Here is a 27,619-nt window from a genome sequence, read left to right as displayed (position 1 = left end):
TCCACCCCCAGATGGTTGTTGAGGGATTTTAGGTTCAAAATGGGTCTGAAAGACCCATCTGGCTTAGTAACCAAAAAGAGAATCGAACAAAATATAAATTTTTGCTCTTCCTGTGGCACTGAAACAACTACACCATTCTGCACAAGAGAGTCCACAGCCCTCAGGAGAGCCAGTCTCATCTGAGATCTCTGGTAGAGTAGTGGGGCGGAAATGTCTCAGGGCCACACCCGTGAGATTTATCCAGTAGCCTTCTGACACCACCCCCCTTACCCAAGGGTCCTGAATGGACTGGAACCAGCTGGTTCGAAAACCAAGAAGGCAAACCTGCAAAGTTTACAGGGAAACTCTCACCCCTTCAAAGCTGGATTTAAGACACCCTTCCAATTTCTTATCAACTGGCTCCTTAAAGGCTGCACTGCCCTGCATAGGTAAAGTCGTAGCCTTGGACAGACAAGCAACCGAAGCATCCACTAAAAAGGAACATTTTTCCATAGTTTACCTTAATCCTCTGGCATGGGCTAAAGACTGTCAAACTTTCTTGGAATGACCACCCTCTTATCAGGCATCTTCAAAGCTTCTCCAATCAGAGCAGTCATGGCAGCATCAGGAGGAAAAGTCAGCCCTGAATTGCGCTGGTGCTTAAATGAGACTCCTCTGGCTGAACCTGTTTTTCATCTGCAATTTTTTTTTTTTTTTTTTTATAACCAGAATTTTTATTGAGATCAAAATATACACATGGTTAAATATGTTAAGGTTTTCAATAGACATAATAGGAACAATAGACTGGTAATGGAATGAACTGTAATAAGCTGACAATAATTTGTGCTCTCTGTGTACAAAGGTAAAGTCTGCATGGATAAAGATGTCCCAACAAAAGGATAGATTGGTGTATGTAAGGTCTGATGGATGTCGTCGAAGAAACTCAATTGTTCGAATGTAAAAATATGTCATCTGCAATTTAACATATGATGTACAGCCATAATCAAATCCTCCACTCCTGGAGTTAAATCATCTAACTTTTCTCTCTCACAGTCATCCTCCAGTAAATCTCCCTCCTCCTCATCAGTGTCAGGGTTCCTGGGATCCCTGAAAAACTGTTCCATATAAGAACTTATTCCCTGCGCAGTGTGCTGCATCACCTGTAACATGGCAGGATCCCCTTGATGGAGTGAAAGGGAGCGCAGGGAAGGCTATGATGAGGGGGAAACTACTGAGATCCTCACTCTTTTTAGTCAGAATTTGCACCAAATCAGCCATGGATTTATGTAGGGCTGTAGCCCATATAGGTTCTGACTGCTTTGCCCTCTGTGACTGAGCCCCACTAGGACCAGACTTGCAGCTTGTACACACTGCCTCCTGATCCACACAGCCATTTAATCCCACAAACTTTGCAGTAAAAAAGCATGGCTGAGGCACCTAACTTAACAGCAGCAGATTTACACTTATCTGTCATAGCATACAACACATTGCAAATATCAGGAGCAATACAGAGTAATGTAACCAATGGTACTTATCTGTATATCTGCTGGTCACAGAAAGGCACTTCCCCAGGAAAAACTTCAGCTGCTGAACCGTAGAAGGTACTTTGCTCCACTTGTGTGTGGAAAAGGCACCAAAAGTCCCTGCTTCAGTGGGGAGACTGCGTGTGTGTATAACACTACGCCCCGTGCAGCCGCTCCTACAGCGGTTTCTCTAGTCTCCACTGAGCCTCCCCATCAGGGTTTGCAGTGGAGTGTCCTGCTGCATGGGACTCCTGTAACTGACTTTTCCTCCATTCAATGTGGAGGTAAGTCAGCAAACCCAGAAAATGGATACTGTTTTAGTGAGAACTGCTGACACTCGTGACCTCCCTCTAACAGGAAACCGGAGCAGCACTCCCCAGGACCCAGGAGATCTCTGTTCAAAGAGATGCCAGTGCTGAGCAAAGGGAAAACGCTGTTTTCCTCTCAGCTCACAGAGTGCTGACAGGCAGTACCTCTGCCAGCCCCTGAAGTGCTGAAAATCAGTGCAAAGAGTTTTCCTAAGGAAAACTCACACTGTGCCTGCCGCTAGCTAGAAGAAATTAATAAAATAAAAAAATCCTAAATAACACTTAGCCCAACAGCATACACATCCACTCCTGTGGGCACCTATATAGAACTGAGGTTTTCTTGGATGCAGCAGTGGAGAAGCCTGCCTCTTAAAGCAACAGCATAGGTGCCCTGGCTCCTCTAGACCCACTACATCCCATGGTTAGCGGTGTCTACAAGATGAATGACAGAGAAAATGAAATTACCGTTACCTTTAAAAAAAAACCTGTCAGATAAAAAAATGTCACGATATATTCCATTACAATATATGCGAAGACAAAAGAACTGCCTGACTAAAATCAGAATGTTAGTATCAAATACAAGACGTCTAAATGGTAAACTAAGTAAGGCTATCTCCAAAAACTTTGCCACCCCTGCTTGAACAGTGTGCAATGTTAAGATGTTTGCTACACATGGAACTGGGAAGAATCTCCCTGGCCATGGGGAACATAAGAAAAATATATTAGAGTACTATACGAAGATCGTACTTTACAAAGTCCAGATTCTACAGTAGAAAAAACAAGAACCTGGACTATTTTTACGCTGACATGATTGCTGCATTGATCACATCCACTTTATTGATCATTATATCTTTTGTTCGTATTATTTCTATATAGCATATTTTAATGCTTTAAATCTTGTCTGCTTTCTTAACATCTTTGTATTCAAAAGAATCCAGTTCAACCATGAACATCCCAAAAAATGAAAATTGGAAGGTAAAGACTACCCTTCCTAACCTTATTTCATGAGGGAAGATCAATAATTTCCCGGGGCTGCATTTTGCCTCTTGTACTGGAGGTGTCAACCATATTGCAAGAATCATGATATCAGGATTACCAAGGAATTTTGGAGCAAAAGCACAAAAGAATGGGGAAAGGGAAATAACGGATGGTTTCAATAGGTCAGCATAGAGTCTTGATCATGGTCCATTTGAAAAACTTTGGAGACGGCAGAAATATGCCAGTGGGAGAGGGGATCCTGCAAACATTTAAAAGCTTCAACAACTTTCAATGGAAGAGTGGGAAGAACAATCAGATTGAGTATTTTTGAATCTTATTGTTGGGTTTCAAGAAATGTTCTAAGACAGTCATTGTTGCCAAAAGGTGTGCAACCAAATATTAATAAAAATGGCCTTTAACACTATACAGGATATATTTTTGGTACTTGTGTAATAGCACGGCACCCGGCTACGCTACGTTTTCAGCGTAGGCTAAGCTACGCTGTCAGCGTAGCCCAACGGCTGCCTAACGTAATTAGCACAGTGACTCTGCGGCAGTTAGCGTACTTAGCGTAGTGACTCCGTGGTAGCCCGGCTCTGTCCCCGGCGTCCATGGCAAGCCTAGTGAGCGCCTCTAATATATCTCCGTTAATCGCTAGATCCCCTGCGCTGGCGGAGAGGGGATCATGCGGGCGCCAGAGGAGAGGCGCTCCAGCTGTCTGAGACGCATGTGCGTCTGAGACGCTCCTGTATCTCAGTAATTATTGCGGCAGGGTACAGCAACCCTACCCGTGTCCGCTTCAGGGAGACGGGGTTAGGGGATTCGGTAGCATGTGCAACTCATGCACAAAGGGGGTTATGCGGGCGCAAGTGCGTCTTAAAATAAACAATAAAGGAGGCATTTGCCAGTGCTCCATGTAATATACTGGCGCAAACGCCTCCTTTTCAAACCCCCACTATCCACGCCAGCCCGAAGCGTGGTGAGCGCAGCGTTACGCATCCCCCGACCTGTTCATACCACCACGATCCACGGCAGTGGCGAGTTTATGAAGTGCGGCATGCGCAGAGAGTTACCGAGACCGAAGCGTGGCGAGCCCCACGAGGGGACGTGGAATAATGTAATACCACGCTTCGGGCTCGGTGGGTCACTGCGCTCGCCACACTTTATAAAATCACCTCCACGCCAACGTGGATAGTGGGGGTATGAACAGGTCGGGGGACACGTAACGTGTCCCCTCGCCACGCTTCGGGCTGGCGTGGATAGTGGGGGTGTTTCAGGAACACATTCACACCTGCCATATCATACATCTGAGACAGTAATGACGACATGTGACCCAGTGCCCCTTTGACGTTTGTTACGCCACTTACACGATCCCCAAAGGCATTCAATGTTTCGGATCAACAAAATTATAGCAGTGGTTCACCCGTGCATGGTAATACCCTGCCTGCTCCAGCTGTTCCGTGTTATACGCACGCCAGCAATCCGAATATATTGTCCCCGGTTCTATATATTTGTTGATGGCGGACATCGGGGTGCTGGCGTCACGTCTTTCCACAGGCGTTATGAAACACTGGTGTCTCTGTTAATGCCTCCAAACAGCCACTGTTGAAGCAGCACTCGTCCGACATGACTTTTCCTCTGCACAAACAGGCTCTCATACAACTCCAGTATTTTTCCCGGACCACCAATCCGGGATTGGGGCTGCAACATTTAGTCCACGGTGCAGGCCTCCCGCATATGGTTATTGTACAGCACGGTGGTTTTATTCAATAACTTTAGCTGTCGCTCACAAAAAGATATGCTTGTGAGCTCCTCGGCCCATGAATAAATAAAACGGATGAGGGTAAGAAATGGTATACAACACCCCGGGAACCAATGTGCCGCACAGAGACTGACCTTCTTACGGCAGATTTTAATGTGGCAGCGCCACATGCACTTCTTCATACTCAAAGCGTTCGGGTGTCCCATCAACACAGGTTTGTGTCAGTGGCAGCAAATGGTGCTGCTGAAAAAAGCCACAGACTCCTCCTCTGTCTGCGGCAGGTTAAACATACTGAGAGGTTCTGCAGCCATTCCTAAATAATAGTATCAGAAATTATGCAGTCACTTCACCTCTGACTGACTACGGTAACTGCGTAACGGTGACTGACTACGCTGGCTGCGGGAACACTACGCTGAATCTGACAGGGACACTGACTACGCTGGCCGCGGAAACACTAAGCTACTTCTGACAGGGACGCTCACTACGCTATGCGGGAACAATACAATACTTCTAACTGACTATGCTAACTATGAACACTACGCTGATTCTGACAGGGACGCTACGCTATCTACATAGCGGGCTCCCTGCTATTACACAAGTACCATATTTTTTATTTCATCTTTACTATAATTAAGTTAAAAAGGAATTTATTTTTGGTTCTTAACTTACCCTAACAAAATATTCTGACAAAGTTGGTACATTTAAAGTAATTTCTGAAGATATTATACAGATTGTTCTTCAAATTCAAGGGTACTAAAGGTCCATACACACTGGGCGACTATGCCCAGCATGTATGGACAGCAATGATGCCAATAATCGCTGTAGGGAAAGCCGCTCAGTGCATACACACTGAGCAACTTTCCCCCTGCCCGGCGCAGATGGAGGGGGGAGGACGGCGTTGCATAGCGCAGAGCTATGCAAAGCCGTCCTCAACGCTGCTCATCTGCTGGTAAAACCAGCAGATGAACAGCTTTCCCGGCGACGATGCGGGAGCGCGCAGCAGCCCACACCGCCGGGGCATACACACTGGGCGGCTTTGCGCTAAAAGCCAGCAGCTCAAAGTCACTCAGTGTGTATGGCAGGCATGTCCAAACTATGGCCCTCCAGCTGTTGTGAAACTACACATCCCAGCATGCCTTGCCATCATTTTAGCATTCCCTAAGAGCAAAACTGTGGCAAGGCATGATGGGACTTGTAGTTTCACAACAGCTGGAGGGCCATAGTTTGGACATGCCTGGTGTATGGGCTTTAATAATTATTCACAAGAATAGACATTGTTTCCAAAATGCTATATCTTATCATTTCAAAAGGTGATCAAACAAACAAAATACAGTCTTTATACAACCATTTACATAGCAAAAAGAAAGGTTACAAGTACTACTAAATACTATAGAAAACTTAACACAATGTTAAGATTGCTTATTTTGAATATGTTATCCACTTGAAGTCACAAAATCAGATTTAGAAACTTCTTAAAAATAAAGGCCTTACTTGACACAATTTCACAAGATATTTCCTCAAAAAATCACATGTGCGCCACCCATCTTTTCCTACACTCCCCAAACTATCCACAGTTTATTCTGCAATGACTGAAGACAAAATAGGTGATTCAGTGTTACACAGAAATAAATGTGGTTGTCTGTATGGAGTTGGTAGCATAAAACACATACTGTAAGCCTATCCATCTGATGGTGAAAGTAGCTCTCAATGTCATCAGTATGCATTTGCACCAACTCTTCGCTTGATGGATTCCTCTATAAGCCCACAGCACCCTTAACCCAATGAGTGAATGCCTAGTTGCCATCCATTTGCACCCAGACACAAGTGGATATACAACTGAGATCTGTAAGACTATACAATCGATAAGATGATAATTGCCTATACCGGATCTTACCCATGCAGTTAACAAGCATTCTGAAGATATACCTTCAGATGGAAATGGATGCAACTCTGAAACAGACCTAAAGTATCTGTATAAATCTCATCTGCCCAGTGTCAGAAAGCTCTACCTTGGTTGATAGCCATAGGCAATTAAAAGCACCCAAGAATGGAAAAAGATCAAACATTGGACTATATTTAAATAGGCCTTCTATGAGCCCTGATCGGAATCCTTTTATACATTTACAGAAATAGCCGACACATTTACACTGGAGAACACCCCAATTAAATCCATCTGTCACAGCTTGCTTAGGAAGACTTGGCCTAACTACATGTTGATGGGGGCAGAGGTCTCATTGAGAGGAACATAAATCTCTTGCTTGCAGACATTTCAGTTCTGGAGGCCATATGTCCAGAATATATAATCTACAAAGAAGGGCAACTAAAATGGTGGCATGGGTTACATCATTAAACTTTCCCAGAAAGACTAAAATGTCTACTGTATAGTTTTGAGCAGAGAAGAGTAAAATATATCAAGAGTTTTTAACAAGGTACATGGAGGGAAACATTCCTCATAGGAAGATAAATATTAGTACTTGAGGGAGAACTGGGATGGAATAGCGTCCCATTAGAGGTGATAAAGACCAATATAGTAGAGCAATTTAAACATGTTTGGAATAGACACAAGGTTAACCTTAGAAACAACTAATATGGTTTAACGTTACTATAAGTTTACAAAAAGAGGCAGGCTAGATAGGCAGAATCTGCTGTCAAATACTAGGTTTCTTTCAAAATAGGTAGTTTTATTAAAATGTTCTCAAAAGAATGAAAAGGAAGGTATATTAGCAATTAATATTGTAACCCTGCCTGCCTAAGGGGAGACATTTTTTTATTTGACTGCCAGTTTCTAATTACAACCTCAAATGGGATATAGTGGCCTGTATGAGTGCAAGATGTACCCACCTCAAGCCTGACATTTGAGAAAAATAAATCTGCATTGGAGCACCACATTTGATGCCCAAAAACACCATATTCCATAAGGAGTTAATCAAGCTCAAATTTCTAAGCGATAAGTTTTTTACCTGCAAAGTCCCAGACATTCAATGTAATTTCCTTCTTAACCTTCCCTCTTATCAGTATGGGCCAGTCCTTTACATCTATTCCAATGGTTGCTTTCTCCGGTCCCTGTCCTGGACGTTTATCTTTCATTAGCTGCTGCACTAGTGTTGTCTTGCCACTTCCTGCGTTCCCCATAATTAACAGTTTCATACGATTATAAGGAACAGCCTTTTTTAAGCGTTGCTGGAGGAAACTAGAACCATAAAATGTATATTAAATAACTTGAAAGGACTCTAATGTATTACAGAACAGTGTTAAATTTAACAAAAATTTGTAGCACCTGTACAGTGTTATAGACAACTAGGAGGTATTCAATCCTGCACAATATTTCTGTTTGTCGGAAATATTTTTTTTCCGACAATAGGTTGAATTTACATTTGACCTATACAATGTCATTTCTGATCTTCCGACTTTTGGAAAAATACAGAAAGTCAGAAAATATGTGGATCTGCGTATTTAAATACATCTTGAAAGGGATTTCCAACAATCAGCAATATCGGCCAGCATTGAATACCCACTCTTAGCCTAAATTAAGACATTTAGGATGGTGGAGACTTTATATAATATACTGTTAAAGAGGGAATGGCTTTAAATGAAATTAATCACAGTATGCAAAAAAAAATGTAATGTTTGCTGCATTAAAATAATATATATTTTAGCATTTGTGAAAAAAGTAAATGTAAAGCATTAAAAAAGTGTACCGTATGAGGTCTCTAGCCTTGCACCCTATGTGCTTCAAATCAAAATCAAGTTGTAGTCCATCAAGCGGAAGGTCCCAAACTTTAGTAAGTTTTCCCATTTCATCCGGAAATGATCTCAGATCTGTATTGTAGCTGAGGTCAAAGCAAGTGATGTTAACAAGAAATCCAACTTCAGGGGGTATCTGGAACACAAGGAGGTATAATAATTACATGATATCCTGGATATTGACAACACACACACTATGGGAAAGCTAATATATTACCTCCTTGATCTTGTTATGAGAAAGTTGCAGTTTCTCAAGCCGCGCCCATCTGTTCACATCTTTTCGGAGGTCCCCAAGATTTAAGATGCTAATCTGATTGTAATTCAAATTGATTTCTCGTAAATTTAAAGAAGCCCATTCCAATGGGCCAGGTAAACTATCAATTTGATTGTTGCTTAAATCCACTGTACGCAAACTTGCATGAAGAAAAAAAAAAGGAGTAAAACATGGGGTATTTTGAAAATATGTAATTTTACAGCGTCTCTCCACCCCATAATTCAAATTTGAATTACAAAATATTTACTTTAACATTATTATTTGTGAGAGGATTTAAATTTAGCAACAGTTCTTCATAAACTGTGGTAAACGAGAAAGCTAAAGAAATTAGATAGGTCTACGTAAGCACTGACTCCCTGTATTGGTCTATTTAAGAAGTCAAAAAAGGGAAACCGTGGAACCTAAAATTGTCTTTTCTTAAATTAATTTAACAAAAGCTATTTATTGTAGTTTATTTCCAGCAGAAGGTAAACATCAGAAGTATGATTTAGTGATTTGTCATCAAATCAGCTTTAACAAGGTCCAGCAGGTCTTCCGTAACCTTAGGAAGGAAAATTGGCAGCTGGCATTCAGGACATTGGGAGACTTGCTTTTTGGACAACTGATTCCTGAACGTTTAGAATGTTTTTGTCAATTATTCATTACAGTTTCAAATAATATCTAACATGTTCCAGTTAACACTTGTACTGAACATTTGCATGAGTGCAACGTTAAACAACTTGCACTGCTTACTGTAGGTAAGTGAGTACATGCAGTCAAGTACTTCTTCTCACCAAGAAAGATGGCATCCTAATTTTTTTAAACTATTTTCGGTACTCTTTACTTAGATGGGCGCCCGTCGTGGTGATCGCGGGTACATTTATGTGTGGCCGCGACGCGACCGACGCGATGCCCGCGATTTCCCATTGAAACCCATGTTAAACATGGAAATCTTGTCGGTCGCGTCGCGGCCGGCCATAAATGTACCCGCGACGCGATGCTCCCGATTTGCCATAGGAATCAATGTTAAAAGGCCCGATGGACACGATTTTACTGTTAAATGCCTCAATGGACCCGATTTGGCCATAGGAATCAATGTTAAATGGGCCACAGAGCCCAAATAACCACAATTAACCCTTAAATGTCCCCCCAAATTTTTAACGCCACCCCACGATCCACGCCAACCCGAAGCGTGGCGAGCGCAGCGAGCCCGCGAGGGGCGGCGGTACGCGTCCTCCGACCTTTTCATGCCCTACTATCCACTAGGGCGTGGAGTGAGAATAGAATAGTGTGGCGAGCGCAGCGAGCCACCGAGCCCGAAGCGTGGCGAGCGCAGCGAGCCCCGCGGATACCTTCACAGTTATACGCGTCCCCTCGCGGGCTTCACAGGTGTCCGTGGCGACGCGGACACCTGTGAAGCCCGCGAGGGGACGCGTCTACCTGTGAAGGTATCCGCGTCCGCTCGCCACGCTTCGGGCTCGGTGGCTCGCTGCGCTCGCCACACTATTCTATTCTCACTCCACGCCCTAGTGGATAGTAGGGCATGAAAAGGTCGGAGGACGCGTACCGCCGCGCTCGCCACGCTTCGGGTTGGCGTGGATCGTGGGGTGGCGTTAAAAATTTGGGGGGACATTTAAGGGTTAATTGTGCCTATTTGGGCTCTGTAGCCCATTTAACATTGATTCCTATGGCCAAATCGCGGGCATTGAGGCATTTTACATGAAAATCGCGCTCAATCAGCCTTTTTAACATTGTTCCCTATGGGAAAATCGCGGTCATCGCGGGTAGCAGATTTTTATGTACCCGCGATTTACCCGCGATGACAGCGATTTTTACCCCCGACGCCCGCGATTTCAATTGCGGGCGCCCATCTAGGTAAAGAGTACCCTATTTTCTTGCCATAGAGGTTATTGCCACAGTAAGATTAATAAGTAAATCCTCATGTGCTATAGAAATATCATGGTATCCAGGATTGGGGAATGTTGGCCGCTGGCTGGCATCCATAAAAACAGAAGCACCCATTTTAGAAAGAGGGGTTCCCCTCTTTCAAATGATGGATACCCTTTGTATTTCATGTCTGGCGATCACCTAAAGACACTGGACAATGTTAACCTATGCCATGGAGCATGCCCATTTTCCATATACTGTACTGTATGGAGGCTGGTAGTACCTCTTACATTAAAAATGAAACCAGAAACATTGTAGGTACCCATATTTGAGAGAGAGGAGTCCACTCTTAAATTATGTAACCAACTAATAACAATTGTTTGGTGATAACCCAGTGTACTTCCCACGCTTTAAATTACCGGCAGTCCACCTGGCATGTGTGTGGATTGCCCACAGCTTCAGTGATATGCGCATCACCTGTTCGCCAGCACCCTCTCCAATGCTAACAGCTGGTTCAACGTCACTAGAAACATGCGCTCAACGCGTTTCTCAAAAAATAACATTTTGTTTTACTCATTAGTACTTATTTGGACAATATTGTTAGAACAACTCGTTACCAAATCTTGAGTTATTTTTTGAGTAGTGCGCTAACAGGTTAATTAACCAGACAATACCAATCCGTATGATCAGCTGATGTGTAAATCTGTTGGCTATATCTACTTACGAAGTCCATCGTGACAAAATGCGGGTGTGTTTCTAGTGACGTTGAACCGGCTAGCCTGGTCCTGAGCCGCAGTGATACTTCTAACTGCGGTTATATCCCGACAGTGACCCTGCCCTATTATGCACTGTTATTCGGCAGGCAGAATCAATGTCCCAACTGCTGAACGACGAAAAGGGGGAGTGTCCACGTAAATGGCGGTGGATCGTCGAGATATGGCTGTGTTCTCGACAATCCACATCCGTTCTAGTCAAAACAGGCCTGACTGCTTTTAAATTCAGGTCCGTTCTGACAAGAGGTCTCTTCGATGCCGGCTGGAAAGACCGCATTGAATAGGCTCCCGCAGCTATTTCCCCCGTCGGAAACAGCGGCAGTGACCCACACAGTGCACCGATTGGTTGCCTCAAATGGCTCCTCTGCGGGTAGGATGTGCTTCACGTGGATCTTTCCATGCAGGTTATATCATACTACTATATAAGTGTCAGTTTTCCCATCTATGCATTGGGCCCTTGTATGGCTCACTTCCCACAGTGTAATATTCGTAGTGCACCCAGCATAGCTGTCTAATCTGATAACTTGTGGAGGGGGATGAAAAATATATGGACCTGATTGCAGAATAGAGTAGGTTCCCAAGAAAACTATCTCCCCATTTTGAGTCATCTCTTCTAAGGGTAACCTATTCCACCCAGTGTAATCATATGCAGTGTGCCCAACATGGCTGCCTCACCTGGTACCTTGTTAGGGTGAAATACACAACCCATGTATGTTATTACCCCAAATGCCTTCACCAATCCTGGTAACTGCGTGCTCAAGATTTTATTTTTATGTCGGTTTGAATGGTCTATTGCTGTATTAGTTTGCCAGTCTATAAAGCACAATGGGGGGAATTTACTAAGATGTGTATTCTATTTCACATGTGATGTTGCTATGGGCAACCAATCAGAATCTACTTCTTATTTATTTAGCACCCTCTAGAAGATAGTAGACAGGATCTGATTGGTTGCCCATAATTTCCCTCATTGAGTCCTGTTGGAGGAAGAAAGGCAGATTTATGAAGCAGTGAGAAGTGAGCCAGAGGAGAAGTGGCCCATGACATCCAATCAGCACTGAAGAAACAACCTTGATTTGCAGAATATTAAATTATACAGAGCAGTTGATTGGTTGCTATAGGCCGTTTCTACTCTGGCTCACTTCTCCTCCCTTATAACTGCTTTATAAATGTAACCCAGAGAGATATAGAAATAAAATTACTATTATGTTTACTTTCAACTCCCTTTCTTAAAGTTTAAATAATAATAATTAAAAATATATATTTTTATTATCACTATAACAACTATAACAATTACAAATGATAACAAAAACCATCACCATCATACAGCAGATGTAATAGCTCACTACCATCATGTTTTCCCTATATTGCAGACAAGGCAGTATAGTCCGAATTTATGATGGCCATTCTATAAATTATTGGATAAAAGACAGCAATGGTAAGTTGGAGCTGTCCCTAACACAAAGTAGAAATCATTTAAACACAAAACAGGCATGTGAACACAGACTACATCTAAAGAACATATGCACCTGTGTTGCTCAATACAGAATAGTTATTAGATTATAAAACTGTAATATATACAAAAAGGAGTCATTTATTTCTTAATAGGATCTAGAAGAAAAACATTTCGCTTCAATATGATGTGTGCAATACAATGGGGTGTACTCAATGCGGCTGGCAAGGTTTTTTTTAACGGCGTGGATGGTTTGTTTTCGGCCGTTTCCACCTTGCTTTCTAGAATTAGCGAGGTGGAAACGGCGATTGCAGCAAGCAATAGGCACTGCTCACCATCATTTCTCCCCTGATCGGCATTGAATACACCCCAATATAAAAGTTAGAAATTGTTGACTATCCAAATTGCATACTTACTGTGAAAGTTGAAGGATTTCTCTGGGAATATTTGTAAACTTATTATGTGATAACCGCAATGTGGTTAATTTTGCGGGAATATTGGGCACCATAGCTGAAACACAATGAAAATTTAGTTAGATGTAATAGTCAACATATTTATAACGACATCTTATAAAAACTGACCATCTTCCAAACATTAATTTCATGTGTATGTGAGATGTTTAAGTACATCAATTGTTTATAATCTTACAGATGTGTCCTCGTTGCTGCAGTCGTGCCAAACACCCATTCTCGCCAAGGTAGGTCTCAAGCTTGAGCCAAGCCTCTTTTTCACTCCTATATGAATCTTTATCTCAATTCAATTAGACAAAAACGCACTAATTAATTTGCTTTGCAACATTTGTATATCTGTGCATTACAAAGTTATATTGCTACACGAAGTAGTGTGACACATCAGCCCCTGCTTTATTTTCACACCAAATTCAGCTGTGCTTCTTATACAGACATTCCTCACTTAACGACCTACCTGTTTACCGACCACCCGGACGACATGCATTGACTGTAAACTGCATTTGATATCTATGTATGTGAACCTCACCGAATAGAATTGTGTGTTATGTACTAAATTATACAATGGTGTGGGATGTGGTCAGGATCCCAACAGTCAAAATCCAGACATTGGAATCCAAATTCTGAAAATGCAGTTGGGGTAACTTGCGACAAAGTGTTAGGCTGTAGGCGCACGAGGACTATTAGGGTTATGCTGCAGAAGGTAGGACAGGGTGGGGCTTTGGGAGAGGTGGGTTAGGCTTATAGGTAAAACACTTACCCAGAAGTCAATGACATTCTCCATGACAGTATTCTGCTGTTAGGATTCCGATCCTTGGCACCCCAAGTATTTTATATTTGGTGGGGCTCCTTTTATTGCTTTGATCTAGGTAGAAGTTACTAGTATACCACTATTGGGTTTGGTATTCTAGTACTAAATAGCCTAAACTAAAGTTCCTGAACCTCTCATTAAATATGTAATAAGCAGTAACTTTTTTTTTTTAATAAAGATTTTTATTGAAACATTTGCATCACAGTATAATAAGTCATTGACATCACTACATCCAACATAGATATATAATGCTGAAACATGTAAACATACATCTAAAAGATGTAAGCAGTATGAATGTAATATCAAATGGCACTAAAAATCTCTAAAGCTGTATGACATCAAAAGAATGAAGGCAGAATTATTTTTTACAAAAGAGATAGAAAGGTTACAATATAGCAACATCGGTGAACTAGATGATGCAACGTTTCTCTACCACATTTTCTTCATTTTCCTAACCTTGATAAGAGAACAGGAACCGTTTCTTCAACAAATGTTTATATTAAATAAACCGAACACAATATGCTAGGTAAGGATGGGAATGCTATGTATATATGCCAGATATATATAGAAGATTATGGGCGGTATTCAATGAGCCTGATTCGCCATGTTTTTATGGCGAATTTGTGCTGTTTGGCGAATTTCTGACTAAAACGGTGAATCACCCTATTCAATGACCACATGGCGAATACATGTCAAGGTTTTTTTCACCATGATTCACCGAGTAGCAATCGCTATCTTTTTATGGTGAAGTGGAATGTGAACTTTTAAAATAAAGTGTTTTGTTTTTTACATTTGGTGTAAAAAAATCAGGAATTTTATTCTGAGGAGGGGCATGCTATTTTTATTCATGTGCTGTAAGCACATGAATATATATTTAATTTTAAAAAATATATTTTTTTTTTACACAGCATCCAGCAGGGGGCGCCGGAGCCGAGCCGCTCATTACATATTCATATATTCACTGCACCCGATCGTTACGTGTGTAGTGAATATACGCTCCCCTGCTGGCACCCCCGGGGGGCAGCCTGTGCTGCCTGGCACCCGGGGAGCCCACCTACCCCCCACAAAGTTCTGGGGCAGGCAGAGAGACTACCATCTCTCTGCCTGGCACCGTCCTCAGGCTCCCTGCGGCAATCGCCGCAGGAGCTCATATTCGCCAGTCAGGGGCAGCGAGCCCCTGACACATTGAATACCGGAGCCTGCCGGCTCCGGAACGTGGCGAATGTGCAGCGAATCCTAAAAAGGATTCGCTGCACCTCGCAGGTATTCTCATTGAATACCGCCCTATGTCTAAGGCACAACCCTGTATTGAACATCAAGACAAATTATTCCCAGCTGACAGGTAGTCCAATGATTTTTTGGGCGACTTAGTGTCCAGAGGCAGATATAACTTGAATAATAAGGATAACCTGGCTACCTTAAACCTATGGCAATATTGGGGTCTAAATATAGGAAGGAAGTAGCCTGCAAAACAGTACTCCATAAACATCTATAATATTCATGGGAGATTTTTATGTTCGAAACAAAATAATCTGGACAATACATTTTTCAAGTGTGTCATGGCATGTAATTGTGGTCATAACAAGGCAATCAGTCAGTATGTGTGGATAATACCTAGACATTAATGTCACTGGACCGAAAAGGCCCTGAAACAAAGGCAATGAAAAACGAAAGGGGCCTGGGAAGATAGGGAGCCAATTCCGAATCAGGGTTATCATTTCGTAAGAACGGAAAGCCAAGGGAATTCCGTAGTAGGCTGCTTTAAATATGTTGTTGTCAATCAAAAGCTTCTGTTTTAAACCAGGAAGAATCTGCAATGGCAATTCTTTTGCGTGTGCTTCCAAATCATCATTCTTGTTATGTTTCATGAGAGAACCAGAATTCGCAATGCGTGGAGCCATGTAGGGGAAATTAGCATTATGAAGATGGGTGGTGATAGGGATGTTCGCATCTGAGGTATATTTAAGCTCAGTGCCAAGTGGATCATCACTCTCAATAGCATTCTGTGGCATAGATAGGGAATTGTCGATCGAGGGAGCCTGATCCCTATCAAACATCGATGCCATCTTTCTCTCAAAGTATGGTAATAAAATCCTGGAGAGCTCTACTGCCACCTGTGCAGCAAAATCAGTGCTTCCATTACCACAATTCTGAGTGTAACTATTTATGGGTCTAATAAAGACTACAATGCAGGTAGCAAAATTTCCCTATAAACACAATAGGTCTGTTTTCTTTGTAAAAGAAGCAGAAGTACAATTTACAATGCAATAAGAGTATTACACTAGATGGCACCTTTGCCCTGTTGTATGAATTTGGTTCAATTCCAGGAGCACATTAACAAGTATTTCTAGTGCTTGGTAACCATCAAACACCATTAAATGGCAATCGCCTATAGTTATAGTCCCTAACAACTAGGACAAAAATATCAAAATGTTCATCAAACTGGAAATGCGGATATATAGGTCAGAATAACCCCTATTTACCATCAAGTGGATAAGGTACACCACTATATCTTATAACAGTTTTTAAGTGCTAATTGCACTTTAGAAATATGCACAGAACTTGAAAATAACAAACAGTACAAGTATAAAAATCTAGTACTTTCCTGCCTTAACAGGTAACCACATACTTAATAATTAGAATCAAAGATCCTTGTGAAATTGAGTGAACCAACTGGTTCAGACAGAGCTCGCACCAGGGCTACCCAGACGGGCAGGTGCCAGCCCAATTCAGGGGTAGATTTATTATAGCGGCGCCTATCGCGCCGCTATAACAGTTCCTGCTTCGCCTCATTAGCGAGGCGAAGCAGGAGGGGACACCGACAAGATCTATTAAGATCTTGCCGCCGGAGTGGGGGAGTGCTAACTCCCCCCTCCGGCGATGTCCCTCCTGGAGACAGCGCATCAGTTAATACTGATGCGCCGTCTCCTGTCCCCCCGGCCGGCTCACTGCGCATGCGCGGGATCTCGCTAGTCTCGCGAGATCCCAGCGCAGCTCAGCTCCAGCAGCAGGGACAGCGCTGTCCCTGCTGTAGGTATAGGGCATCGCCGCCTGCAGCTGGCGAAGTCGACAGCTGCAGGCGGCGGAACGGTCAGCGATGCTGACCGTTCATAAATCTGGCAGGAGGCAGGGGCGCAGTGCAAAATATCGCCCCTGCGCTATGCCTCCTGCCCCACACCGCCGGCGTTAGAGTAAACGCTCGGCGGGTGTGATAGATTAGGCGATGCGCTATCCCCTGCTTCAGCGCACGGGGATAGCACATTTACACATCAACGCCACTTCGTAAATCTACCCCTCAGTTCTTATATGTAATAGGAATAGTCAGTGGGGTGAAGCAGGGTGCAGCGAGCCAAGGAGATCCTACAGTTTGGAGGTAGCAAAATCCTCTGTCCCCCAGCTCCACCTATATGTGACCATATGAGTCCTGGAAGTGGTTATAGATCTATACCACTGTCCCCCGATATTTATGTAATATAGGGCCTAATGAGGTGTGCATCTACAGGTTGAAAGGGACTAGTTATCCCCAAGTACAGAACCTCCTGTTGAAAGGGAATATAGGCCTTTAGTAGGACAAGTCCATCAGTCCATCAGGAGAGTTAGAGGCTGTCTATCCCAAACAGATGTACAGAGGTAGAAGGGCAGTATCGGTTAGGGGCAGTTTATGGGGCAGTGAATAGTCAATAGGAGAAAGTCCCTCCTAATAAGAGCAAAGGGACCTATTCACTGAACTGTCAGGGATCCGTGTGTAACTGGAGCCCTGTGTCCCTTCTCCAGCAGAGCACTCACCCTCCATGAGAAGCAGGTAGCAGGGATGATCCCCTGGGTCCCGGTAGGTCCAGCCACCACCAGGTCGACGCACCTTTCAGCTGCGCCAGGAGCAAAGGAGAGATGCTCCATCTCACCCCTTCACCCTCCGCAGCCCCCGTGTCATAGATTCTGTCCCCAATATACAAGAAATGGTGAAACCACTTAGCGCTAATTGTGTGATCAATTATAAAAATACATATCTGTTTAGAAAACAGCAATCCTGATGTATGTCAAGGATGATGAATACCTAAAACAACAAGAAATGATATACCCTTTCTCCCACGTTTAAGTGGGGAATTGGAATAAGGGTATATCAATAGAAAGCAATCATTAGTATATCCAGGGGGTAACAAAGAATTTTATTTAATACAGGAGACTCACAATATTGATGATTAAAATCGCATTTAAAACAGGGTTCTTAAGGCAAAGCTGCTGCAGAATTTTTCCTCCCCTCCGACCAGGAACTGGATGTTCAGATGTATAGGAGACTCCGGGCACCGGTATCCCAGTCCTCTATCAGTCCAGGCAGGGTGGGTAGCAGTCCAGCCAAAAAGTTCCAAGTGTATGCCTCACTTAATGCATTTTGGACAGTGACGTCCTTCTTCAGAAGTGTGAGGCATACTGATGAACATTGTTCATTTATACCTAAAGCACTTATGCTTAGACTGATCCCATTGGAGGTTCCCGCCCACCCACGTGACATCATTACACGTGGGGACGCGGGACCGCGGTGACGGGCGTCGACTTCCACCGGAAGTGACGCACCCGTGCTAGATTCTGTCCCCAGCAGGAGGGCTCCGAACCCAGGAAATGGGTCAGAGCAGGTGGGTGGTGGAGAGCGGAACAGGGCAGCGTCAAAGGCGAAGAGAGGATGCTCTGCCTCACCCTCTTGGCACTAACAGCCGGAATTAGTCCCCAGCAGGAGGATCACAAACCCGGGGAAGAAGACAGGGTAAGCGGGTAGGCGGCAAGCTGGACAGAGCAGCGTCCGCCTTTCTCCCTGCCTCTCCCCCTGGTATCAGCCGCCGCCGGGCTGTGAGGTCAGTCCCCCCGGCAGGAGGACCTTGAACCTGATGCAGTCCGGGCAGGAGGGCACTTGCAGTCGTTGGGCAGGATAGAGCCTGGTTTAACAGCGGGGAGAGCAGTGCAGCAGTGTCAGGGCACCCGAATGGTCCAGCGCTATATATGGCAATCTCAGAGGGGCCAGAGTTCCCCGATGTAGACAGCAGGTGAGGGGGGTGGGTTCACCCGGTGCTTTGGATAAGTAGTCCTACCGCAGGAAGGCAGCGCAGGGTCCGGCAGCAATGATCCAAGAATGGTCCTGTTCCCACACAGCACCTGCAATATGGCGCCGGTTTTCGTCCCAAACTCTGGCGGTCATGCAGGCCGTCTATGCTGAGGGCCAGACTCCGGTGGCAATCCAACTTTTTGGCTCCAAAAAGTTCATCCCACAATCCCCAGGTTAAGTGCGGGGATAAGGCAGTGGGGAGACAAAGCAGATTTCCCCAAAGTTAGACTGAGCTCCTCTAAAATGCGTCTATAAGCAGTAACTTTTAAATGGGTAGTGGAGATGAAAATGATCAAAGATTGACTGAGAACTTGAAAGCTAGCCAAGCAATGGAAGAGATCAACTTCAGGAATTTACAGCCCTTTATATTTTCTGGACTATTGACTGGGTTATTACGGTCATAAAAAGGTTTATTGTATTATATAGAATAGAGAGAGAGAGATGCAAAACCCACACGCCATTCCTACGAATGGGGTGCAAACTGCACCGACTTCACAGGGTAGGGTGCAGTGGCCTGTGACCGCACACTCTAGTAAATACAAATACAGGGGGCCCAGCACTCACTACAACAAACTAACTCACCTTATCATTCAAATAATAAATTTAATAAATAATGAGGTTTTAGTTCATGTATTGATCAATGCATTTAAGCTTGCAGCCCATCGCCAAGGGACCCCATTTCACTGCAAGTCCTACACCAACAACTGGCTTTATTAAGAACCTGGCAACTGCTTACACACAATAGCTAAAATGAACATGTGTTTTTTTTCTTGGGTTAAAGCTCAACTGCCAAGTACCTTATGGCTTTTAACCCCTTCCCGACATTTGACGTACATTTACGTCATGGCCGGGATGTACTTCCCGACACATGGCATAAATGTACGTCATGCCATTTAACTGTCACCGCGTCTATAGACGCGGTGACAGTTTAAACATGTCTGCTGTCCCTGACAGCAGACATGTCCCTGCATGCCCAGGGGGGGTGGCGATGCCTCCCCCCCGTCGGCGATCGCTGTGATTGGCTGTTCAAATGTGAACAGCCAATTACAGCGTTTTCTGTGTACCGGCGAATAACGTTCGCCGGTGACACAGGGATCGGTGGTGATTGGTGCTGTAAAGTACAGCTCCAATCACCACGGGGTGTAAGGGTGACACTGGTGTCACCCCACCTCACCCCACCCGCCCCCAAAGGCCGTGATTGGTTCGCCGGACCGACGGACCAATCACAGCCATGGAGGGTGATTTAAACTAACGGTGACTGCACTGCAGACGCCATTCCGGTCTGGAATTGCGTGCAGTGCGGTCACCGTACCTATCTGCCGTGATATACTGACCTGATCCTTGCAAAATACTTACCTGATCACCTGATCACTGCTTGTAGCGTGCTGGATGCTTCCTGGATCTGACTTCTTGTGACTTCCTGCTGCTGCTGCAGTGTGATAGAGTTATAGATAGATAGATAGATAGAGAGAGATAGAGAGAGATAGAGAGAGATAGTGACAGAGTGTGCTATATTTTGTGTCTGCTACCCCCCCTTTTTGGGGGTGCAGGTTTTTTTTTTATATATATATAACTGTCAGTGCTGCTGCTGCAGTGTCATAGAGTGATAGATAGTGATAGATAGTGAGAGATAGAAAGAGATAGTGACAGAGAGTGATAGAGAGTGCTATATTTTGTGTCTGCTACCCCCTCTTTTGTGCTGATCAGTATATCTGTGCTGATCAGCAACTTTTTGGGGGTGCAGGGTTTTTTTTTTTTATATATATACCTGTCAGTTGCTGCCAGTTGCACTGTCAGTTGCACCAAAGGGTGTGCACCTGCTGCCCCTCACTGGTAATCAGTGTCGCATCACTGATCACCTTTTTTTTTTTTTTGAGGGTGCTGTGGGGTCTTTTTTTAATTTTTTTTTACACACACTGTGATTTTGTGGGTGTCCTGTGGCCACTGTGCGCTGATCAGTGACGTACATCACTGATCAGCTTTTTCGGCACAGGGTTGATCTATTTTTTTTTTTTTTTGATCAAATTCCTGTTGCCTTTGAGCGCTGTTCAGTGACGGACGTTACTGACCAACATCTGTGCTCAATTTTTGGCGCAGGACCTTTTTTTTTTTTTTTTTTAACCCCTTCAATTTTTTTTTTTTTATTGGGATCAAATTCCTGTATAAAGGATTTTTTTTTTCTGCACTACATACACACTACACACTACATACCCCCCGTGTTGAAATAAAGTTTGTACCCCCCCTACACTATACACGTGTTGAAACATTTCACTACCAGAAACACAAAAATAAAAATGGCATCCCAAATGTCATCCAGAAGAATGTATTCAGCGGAGGAGGCATATGCCATGCTTGCCTCGACACAGCCAGTGAGGCAAGCGGGGAATTTGAAGGATTCATCTTAAGCTCCTCTTCCTCCTCTAGTGATGAGGGACCCCCTCAAAGACGCCCCCGTAGAGCAGCTGAGACCCCCCCCCCAATAATTGATCTCGTATGGACCCCACCACCAGACAATTTTGAGCCCCAGGTTCCTGAGTTTTTGGCCATCCCAGGAATCCAATTTGATTCCACAGGTCTCAGAGAAATTGACTTTTTCAAATTATTTTTCTCTGATGATTTTATAAATTTAATGGTGGACCAAACTAATTTATATGCCCAGCAGTTTATTGCTCAAAACCCCACGTCATCATTTGCTAGGTGGACCCCTGTAGATGCAGTAGAGATGATGACGTTTTGGGGTCTGGTGTTTCATATGGGCATAGTAAAAAAGCCAGAAATTAGGCAATATTGGAGTACAGATGTTCTGTACAGCACCCCACTTTACCGTATGGCCATGACCCGGACTCGTTTTGAGTTAATCCTTAAATTTTTGCATTACAACGATAATGCACAGTGCCCACCCAGAGATGATCCCACCTTTGACCGGCTATTCAAAGTCAGGCCGGTCATTGATCATTTCAGTGCCAAATTTCCAGAGATGTACATCCCAGATAAATTCATTTGCATAGACGAGTCCCTTATACATTTTAAAGGAAGGGTTAAATTCCGCCAGTACCTTCCCAGTAAGAGGGCAAGGTATGGCATAAAAATGTATAAGCTGTGTGAAAGCACCTCAGGGTACACTCACAGGTTTAGGGTATATGAAGGGAAGAATTCAAGAATTGAACCGCCAGAATGACCCCCCTCCCTCGTAGGGGTTAGTGGAAAAATTGTCTGGGATTTAGTGCACCCCTTCCTGGATAAAGGTTATCACCTCTATGTGGATAACTTTTACACCAGCATCCCCCTGTTTAAGGCCCTTGGTTCAAGAGGTACAGCAGCTTGCGGTACTGTGCGCAAGAACCAAAGAGGCCTCCCAAAAACGCACATTGCCCAAGTAATGAGAAGGGGTGAAAGCAGGGCACAATCCACCGAAAATATGTTGTTGGTCAAATATAAGGACAAGAGGGATGTCCTTATACTGACAACAATTCACGGAGACAGTACCACCTCCGTCCCTGTACGAGGTACCAGTACCCACACCTCAAAACCTAATTGTATCCTGGATTACAATAAGTACATGGGCGGAATGGATCTTTCAGATCAGGTACTGAAGTCGTACAGTGCCCTGCGGAAAACAAAAATCTGGTACAAGAAGCTGGCCGTGTATATCATCCAGATGGCACTGTATAACACTTACGTGCTATTCCGTTCTACCAGCCAGAGGGGGACATTTATGCACTTCCAAGAGGAAGTCATAAAGAGCCTAATATTTGGGAACCAGCAGGCAGAGGGCCCCAGTACTTCTAGTACTGGCCCCCGTATTGTACCAGGGCAGCATTTTCCTGATGAAATCCCCTCCACTGGAAAAAAGGGCAGGACACAAAAAAGGTGCAAAGTTTGCTATAAAAAGGGAATAAGAAAGCAAACTATTTTCCAGTGTGACACTTGCCCCGACAAACCCGGCCTATGTATAAAGGAGTGTTTTAAAATATACCACACATCTATGGATTATTAGGTTCATCATTTCACCGTGCTTCGGGGGTCTTGCTAATGCCACATAGCACCCACCATTCATTCCACCAGAATCTGAGCCGCAAAATCCAAAAATCACTCCTTCCCTTCTGAGTCCTGCCATGCACCCAACTGGTATTTTTTGGTCACATGTGAGGCATTGCCGTACTCGGGAGAAATTGGGGCACAGATTTTGGGGTGCTTTTTCTCCTTCATACCTTATGAAAATGAAAAATTTTGAGCCAGAACTGCATTTTTGTGTAAAAAATTGTAATTTTTCATTTGCACAGCCCAGTTGTATCAAAATTGGTGAAACCCCTGGGGGTTTGAAATGTACACTATACCCCTAGATGAATTCCCTGAGGGGTGTAGTTTGCAAAATGGGGTCACTTGTGGGGGGGTTCCACTGTATTGGTGCTTTGGGGGTCTTGCTAATGCGACATAGCACCCACCAAAATTCCACCAGAATCTGTGCTGCAAAATCCAAATATCACTCCTTCCCTTCTGAGTCCTGCCATTTTTTGGTCACACATGAAGCATTGCCGTACTCGGGAGAAATTGGGGCACAGATTTTGGGGTGCTTTTTCTCCTTCATACCTTATGAAAATGAAAAATTTTGAGCCAGAACTGCATTTTTGTGTAAAAAAAATGTAATTTTTCATTTGCACAGCCCAGTTGTACCACAATTGGTGAAACCCCTGGGGGTTTGAAATGTACACTATACCCCTAGATGAATTCCCAGAGGGGTGTAGTTTGCAAAATGGGGTCACTTGTGGGGGGCTTCCACTGTATTGGTGCTTTGGGGGTCTTGCTAATGCGACATAGCACCCACCAAAATTCCACCAGAATCTGAGCTGCAAAATACAAAAATCACTCCTTCCCTTCTGAGTCCTGCAATGCACCCAAATGGTATTTTTTGGTCACATGTGAGGCATTGCCGTACTCGGGAGAAATTGGGGCACAGATTTTGGGGTGCTTTGTCTCCTTCATTCCTTGTGAAAATGAAAAATTTTGAGCCAGAACTGCATTTTTGTGTAAAAAAAATGTAATTTTTCATTTGCACAGCCCAGTTGTATCAAAATTGGTGAAACCCCTGGGGGTTTAAAAAGTACACTATACCCCTAGATGAATTCCCTGAGGGGTGTAGTTTGCAAAATGGGGTCACTTGTGGGGGGCTTCCACTGTATTGGTGCTTTGGGGGTCTTGCTAATGCGACATAGCACCCACCAAAATTCCACCAGAATCTGAGCTGCAAAATACAAAAATCACTCCTTCCCTTCTGAGTCCTGCCATGCACCCAAATGGTATTTTTTGGTCACATGTGAGGCATTGCCGTACTCGGGAGAAATTGGGGCACAGATTTTGGGGTGCTTTGTCTCCTTCATTCCTTGTGAAAATGAAAAATTTTGAGCCAGAACTGCATTTTTGTGTAAAAAAATGTAATTTTTCATTTGCACAGCCCAGTTGTATCAAAATTGATGAAACCCCTGGGGGTTTGAAATGTACACTATACCCCTAGATGAATTCCCTGAGGGGTGTAGTTTGCAAAATGGGGTCACTTGTGGGGGGCTTCCACTGTATTGGTGCTTTGGGGGTCTTGCTAATGCGACATAGCACCCACCAAAATTCCACCAGAATCTGAGCTGCAAAATACAAAAATCACTCCTTCCCTTCTGAGTCCTGCCATGCACCCAAATGGTATTTTTTGGTCACATGTGAGGCATTGCCGTACTCGGGAGAAATTGGGGCACATATTTTGGGGTGCTTTGTCTCCTTCATTCCTTGTGAAAATGAAAAATTTTGAGCCAGAACTGCATTTTTGTGTAAAAAATGTAATTTTTCATTTTCACTGCCCAGTTGTACCACAATTGGTGAAACCCCGGGGGGTTTGAAATGTACATTATACCCCTAGATGAATTCCCTGAGGGGTGTAGTTTGCAAAATGGGGTCACTTGTGGGGGGCTTCCACTGTATTGGTGCTTCGGGGGTCTTGCTAATGCGACATAGCACCCACCAAAATTCCACCAGAATCTAAGCTGCAAAATACAAAAATCACTCCTTCCCTTCTGAGTCCTGCCATGCACCCAAATGGTATTTTTTGGTCACATGTGAGGCATTGCCGTACTCGGGAGAAATTGGGGCACAGATTTTGGGGTGCTTTGTCTCCTTCATTCCTTGTGAAAATGAAAAATTTTGAGCCAGAACTGCATTTTTGTGTAAAAAATGTAATTTTTCATTTTCACTGCCCAGTTGTACCACAATTGGTGAAACCCCTGGGGGTTTGAAATGTACATTATACCCCTAGATGAATTCCCTGAGGGGTGTAGTTTGCAAAATGGGGTCACTTGTGGGGGGGTTCCTAACTTTCAGCATCTTATGGTGCCTAAAAAATAATCTCATAAAAAGGAGGCTCCAAAATCAAGTAGGTGCTCCTTCTATTATGAAGCCTGTGGTTTGGTCAACGTGCACACTAGGGCCACATATAGGATATTTATGAAAACAAAAGAATTGGGGGAATCAATTTTTAGTCACATTTCTCTAGTAAAATCTACTGTGTTCCTTAGAAAAATGTATTAAAATTGCAAATCTGCAAAAAAAATGAAATTTTGAAATTTCACCTACACTTTGTTTTAATTCCTGTGAAACACCTAAAGGGTTAACAAACTTCCAAAATGCTGTTTTGAATACTGTGAGGGGTGCAGTTTTTGAAATGGCATCATTTATGGGGGTGTCTCACATACAAGTCCCTCAAAATCACATCAGAACTGAACTGGTCCCTAAAAAAATCAGTGTTTGAAATTTTCTTGAAAATTTGAGAATTTGCTATTCATATTTTAAGCCTCCTAGTGTCCAAAAAATTAAAAGGAGGTTGAAATAATGATGGCAACATAAAGTAGACATATGGTCTATGTTAGTTATTAACTATTTTGAGTGGTATGATTATTTGTCTCACAAGCAGAAAATTTAACATTTTGAAAATTGCAAAATTGCATTTTTTTACGACATTTTGGTATTTTTCACAAAAAAACACAGACTGTATCGACGAAAATTTACCACTAACTTGAAGTACAATGTGTCACGAGAAAACAATCTCAAAATCACTGGGATAAGTAAAAGCAAAAAAAAGTTATCCCCACTTAAGTGATACCTGTCAGATTTGAAAAAAAGGGCTCTGTCAGGAAGGCAAAAACTGGCTGCGGCGGGAAGGGGTTAAAGGTGAGACAATTCCAAACACAGTACCTGAATTAGTATTAAAGGGGCAGCTGTCACAGTTTTCCAGTAAATTAGCTTATCTAGGGTGCATGAGAAAGCTATGATCACAGTAACAGAGGTTAATTAAAAATCAACCCAAATATATATTACGAATGGGGTGCAAAAAGCACCCACTTCCCAGAGTGGGGTGCAGTGGCCTGTGACCACACACTCTAGTAAATAAAAACCATGGCGAGTGTGTTGGTACTTCTGGATCTATATATTTGGGTTGATTTTTAATTAACCTCTGTTACTGTGATCATAGCTTTCTCTAGGGTTCTTCACCCACTTTGACAAAGAGGCTAGTCCCCGAAACGTTGGTATGTTTCACAATATATGTTTTTGCAAAAACCTACGCTGCTTGTTTGCAATCTTCTATCAACTGTACCCAGAAGGCACCCAGGTAGCTGGAAACAGAGGGGAAGTGCCGGACCGCAACCACTGTCATATATATATATGCAGGTGGGTGGCACTCCGAAAAAAACAACTCAGCAGCCAAATCTGGTAAACCGACATTTCAAATGTATTGTGCCATTTTTCATCAGGGTGTCACAATACATTTGAAACGTCGGTTTACCAGATTTGGCTGCTGAGTTGTTTTTTTCGGAGTGCCACCCACCTGCATGCTGCTATATAGGAGTGAATCCTCACCCCCCGAGAGGGCAACCAACCTTTCTTTATTGTCAGCGGAGTGCCGGCCAAAACAACATTATATATATATATATATATATATATATATATATATATATATATATATATATATATATATATATATATATATATATCCAAGGGTAAGGACCACACTCTCCTCCAAATAGTGACAACTGCCGGGGTGTCAGCTCAGGGGTCCCAGACAAGTCCAGTTCTCCAATACAGCCACAGAAATGAGGACACTCACCGGTCTTTCTTCCACAGAAATTTTATTCCATCTCACCACATCTGATAAAGTGCAAAGTGCATGACAGTGGGCCTAGGGCCAACGTTTCGGTCTGCCAATCAGACCTTTGTCAAGGCCCCCACTATCTCCTCCTAAAGTGCATAACCACTTGCACTTTAGGAGGAGATAGTGGGGGCCTTGACAAAGGTCTGATTGGCAGACCGAAACGTTGGCCCTAGGCCCACTGTCATGCACTTTGCACTTTATCAGATGTGGTGAGATGGAATAAAATTTCTGTGGAAGAAAGACCGGTGAGTGTCCTCATTTCTGTGGCTATATATATATATATATATATATATATATATATATATATATATATATATATATATATATATATAAATTAACGGGTAGTCGGCACTCAGCTCCTTAGGTGGTGAGAGCCCCGTGCCATCAGCAGGGTCCAGCAC

The 27,619-nt window shown here is 43.5% G+C and overlaps 1 protein-coding gene across 1 annotated transcript in view; it reads right to left on the bottom strand.

Annotated features, from left to right (window-relative positions):
• The window catches only part of LRRK2 (leucine rich repeat kinase 2), a 223,109-nt gene that overhangs the window by 106,419 nt on the left and 89,071 nt on the right, over nucleotides 1–27,619 (bottom strand). The window contains exons 27-30 of the mRNA XM_083182947.1: nucleotides 13,074–13,167; nucleotides 8,512–8,707; nucleotides 8,249–8,430; nucleotides 7,511–7,740 (exon numbers count right to left, since the gene is read on the bottom strand). Of these exons, the coding sequence (XP_083039073.1) occupies nucleotides 7,511–7,740; nucleotides 8,249–8,430; nucleotides 8,512–8,707; nucleotides 13,074–13,167 (702 nt within the window). The remainder of the gene's footprint in view (nucleotides 1–7,510; nucleotides 7,741–8,248; nucleotides 8,431–8,511; nucleotides 8,708–13,073; nucleotides 13,168–27,619) is intronic.

This window comes from Crinia signifera, chromosome 4, assembly GCF_055691185.1.
Source record: "Crinia signifera chromosome 4, ASM5569118v1, whole genome shotgun sequence".
Taxonomy (NCBI): Eukaryota; Metazoa; Chordata; class Amphibia; order Anura; family Myobatrachidae; genus Crinia; species Crinia signifera.
The sequence above is the reverse complement of the archived record's forward strand: the minus strand, read 5'-3'. Positions and strand labels throughout refer to the sequence as shown.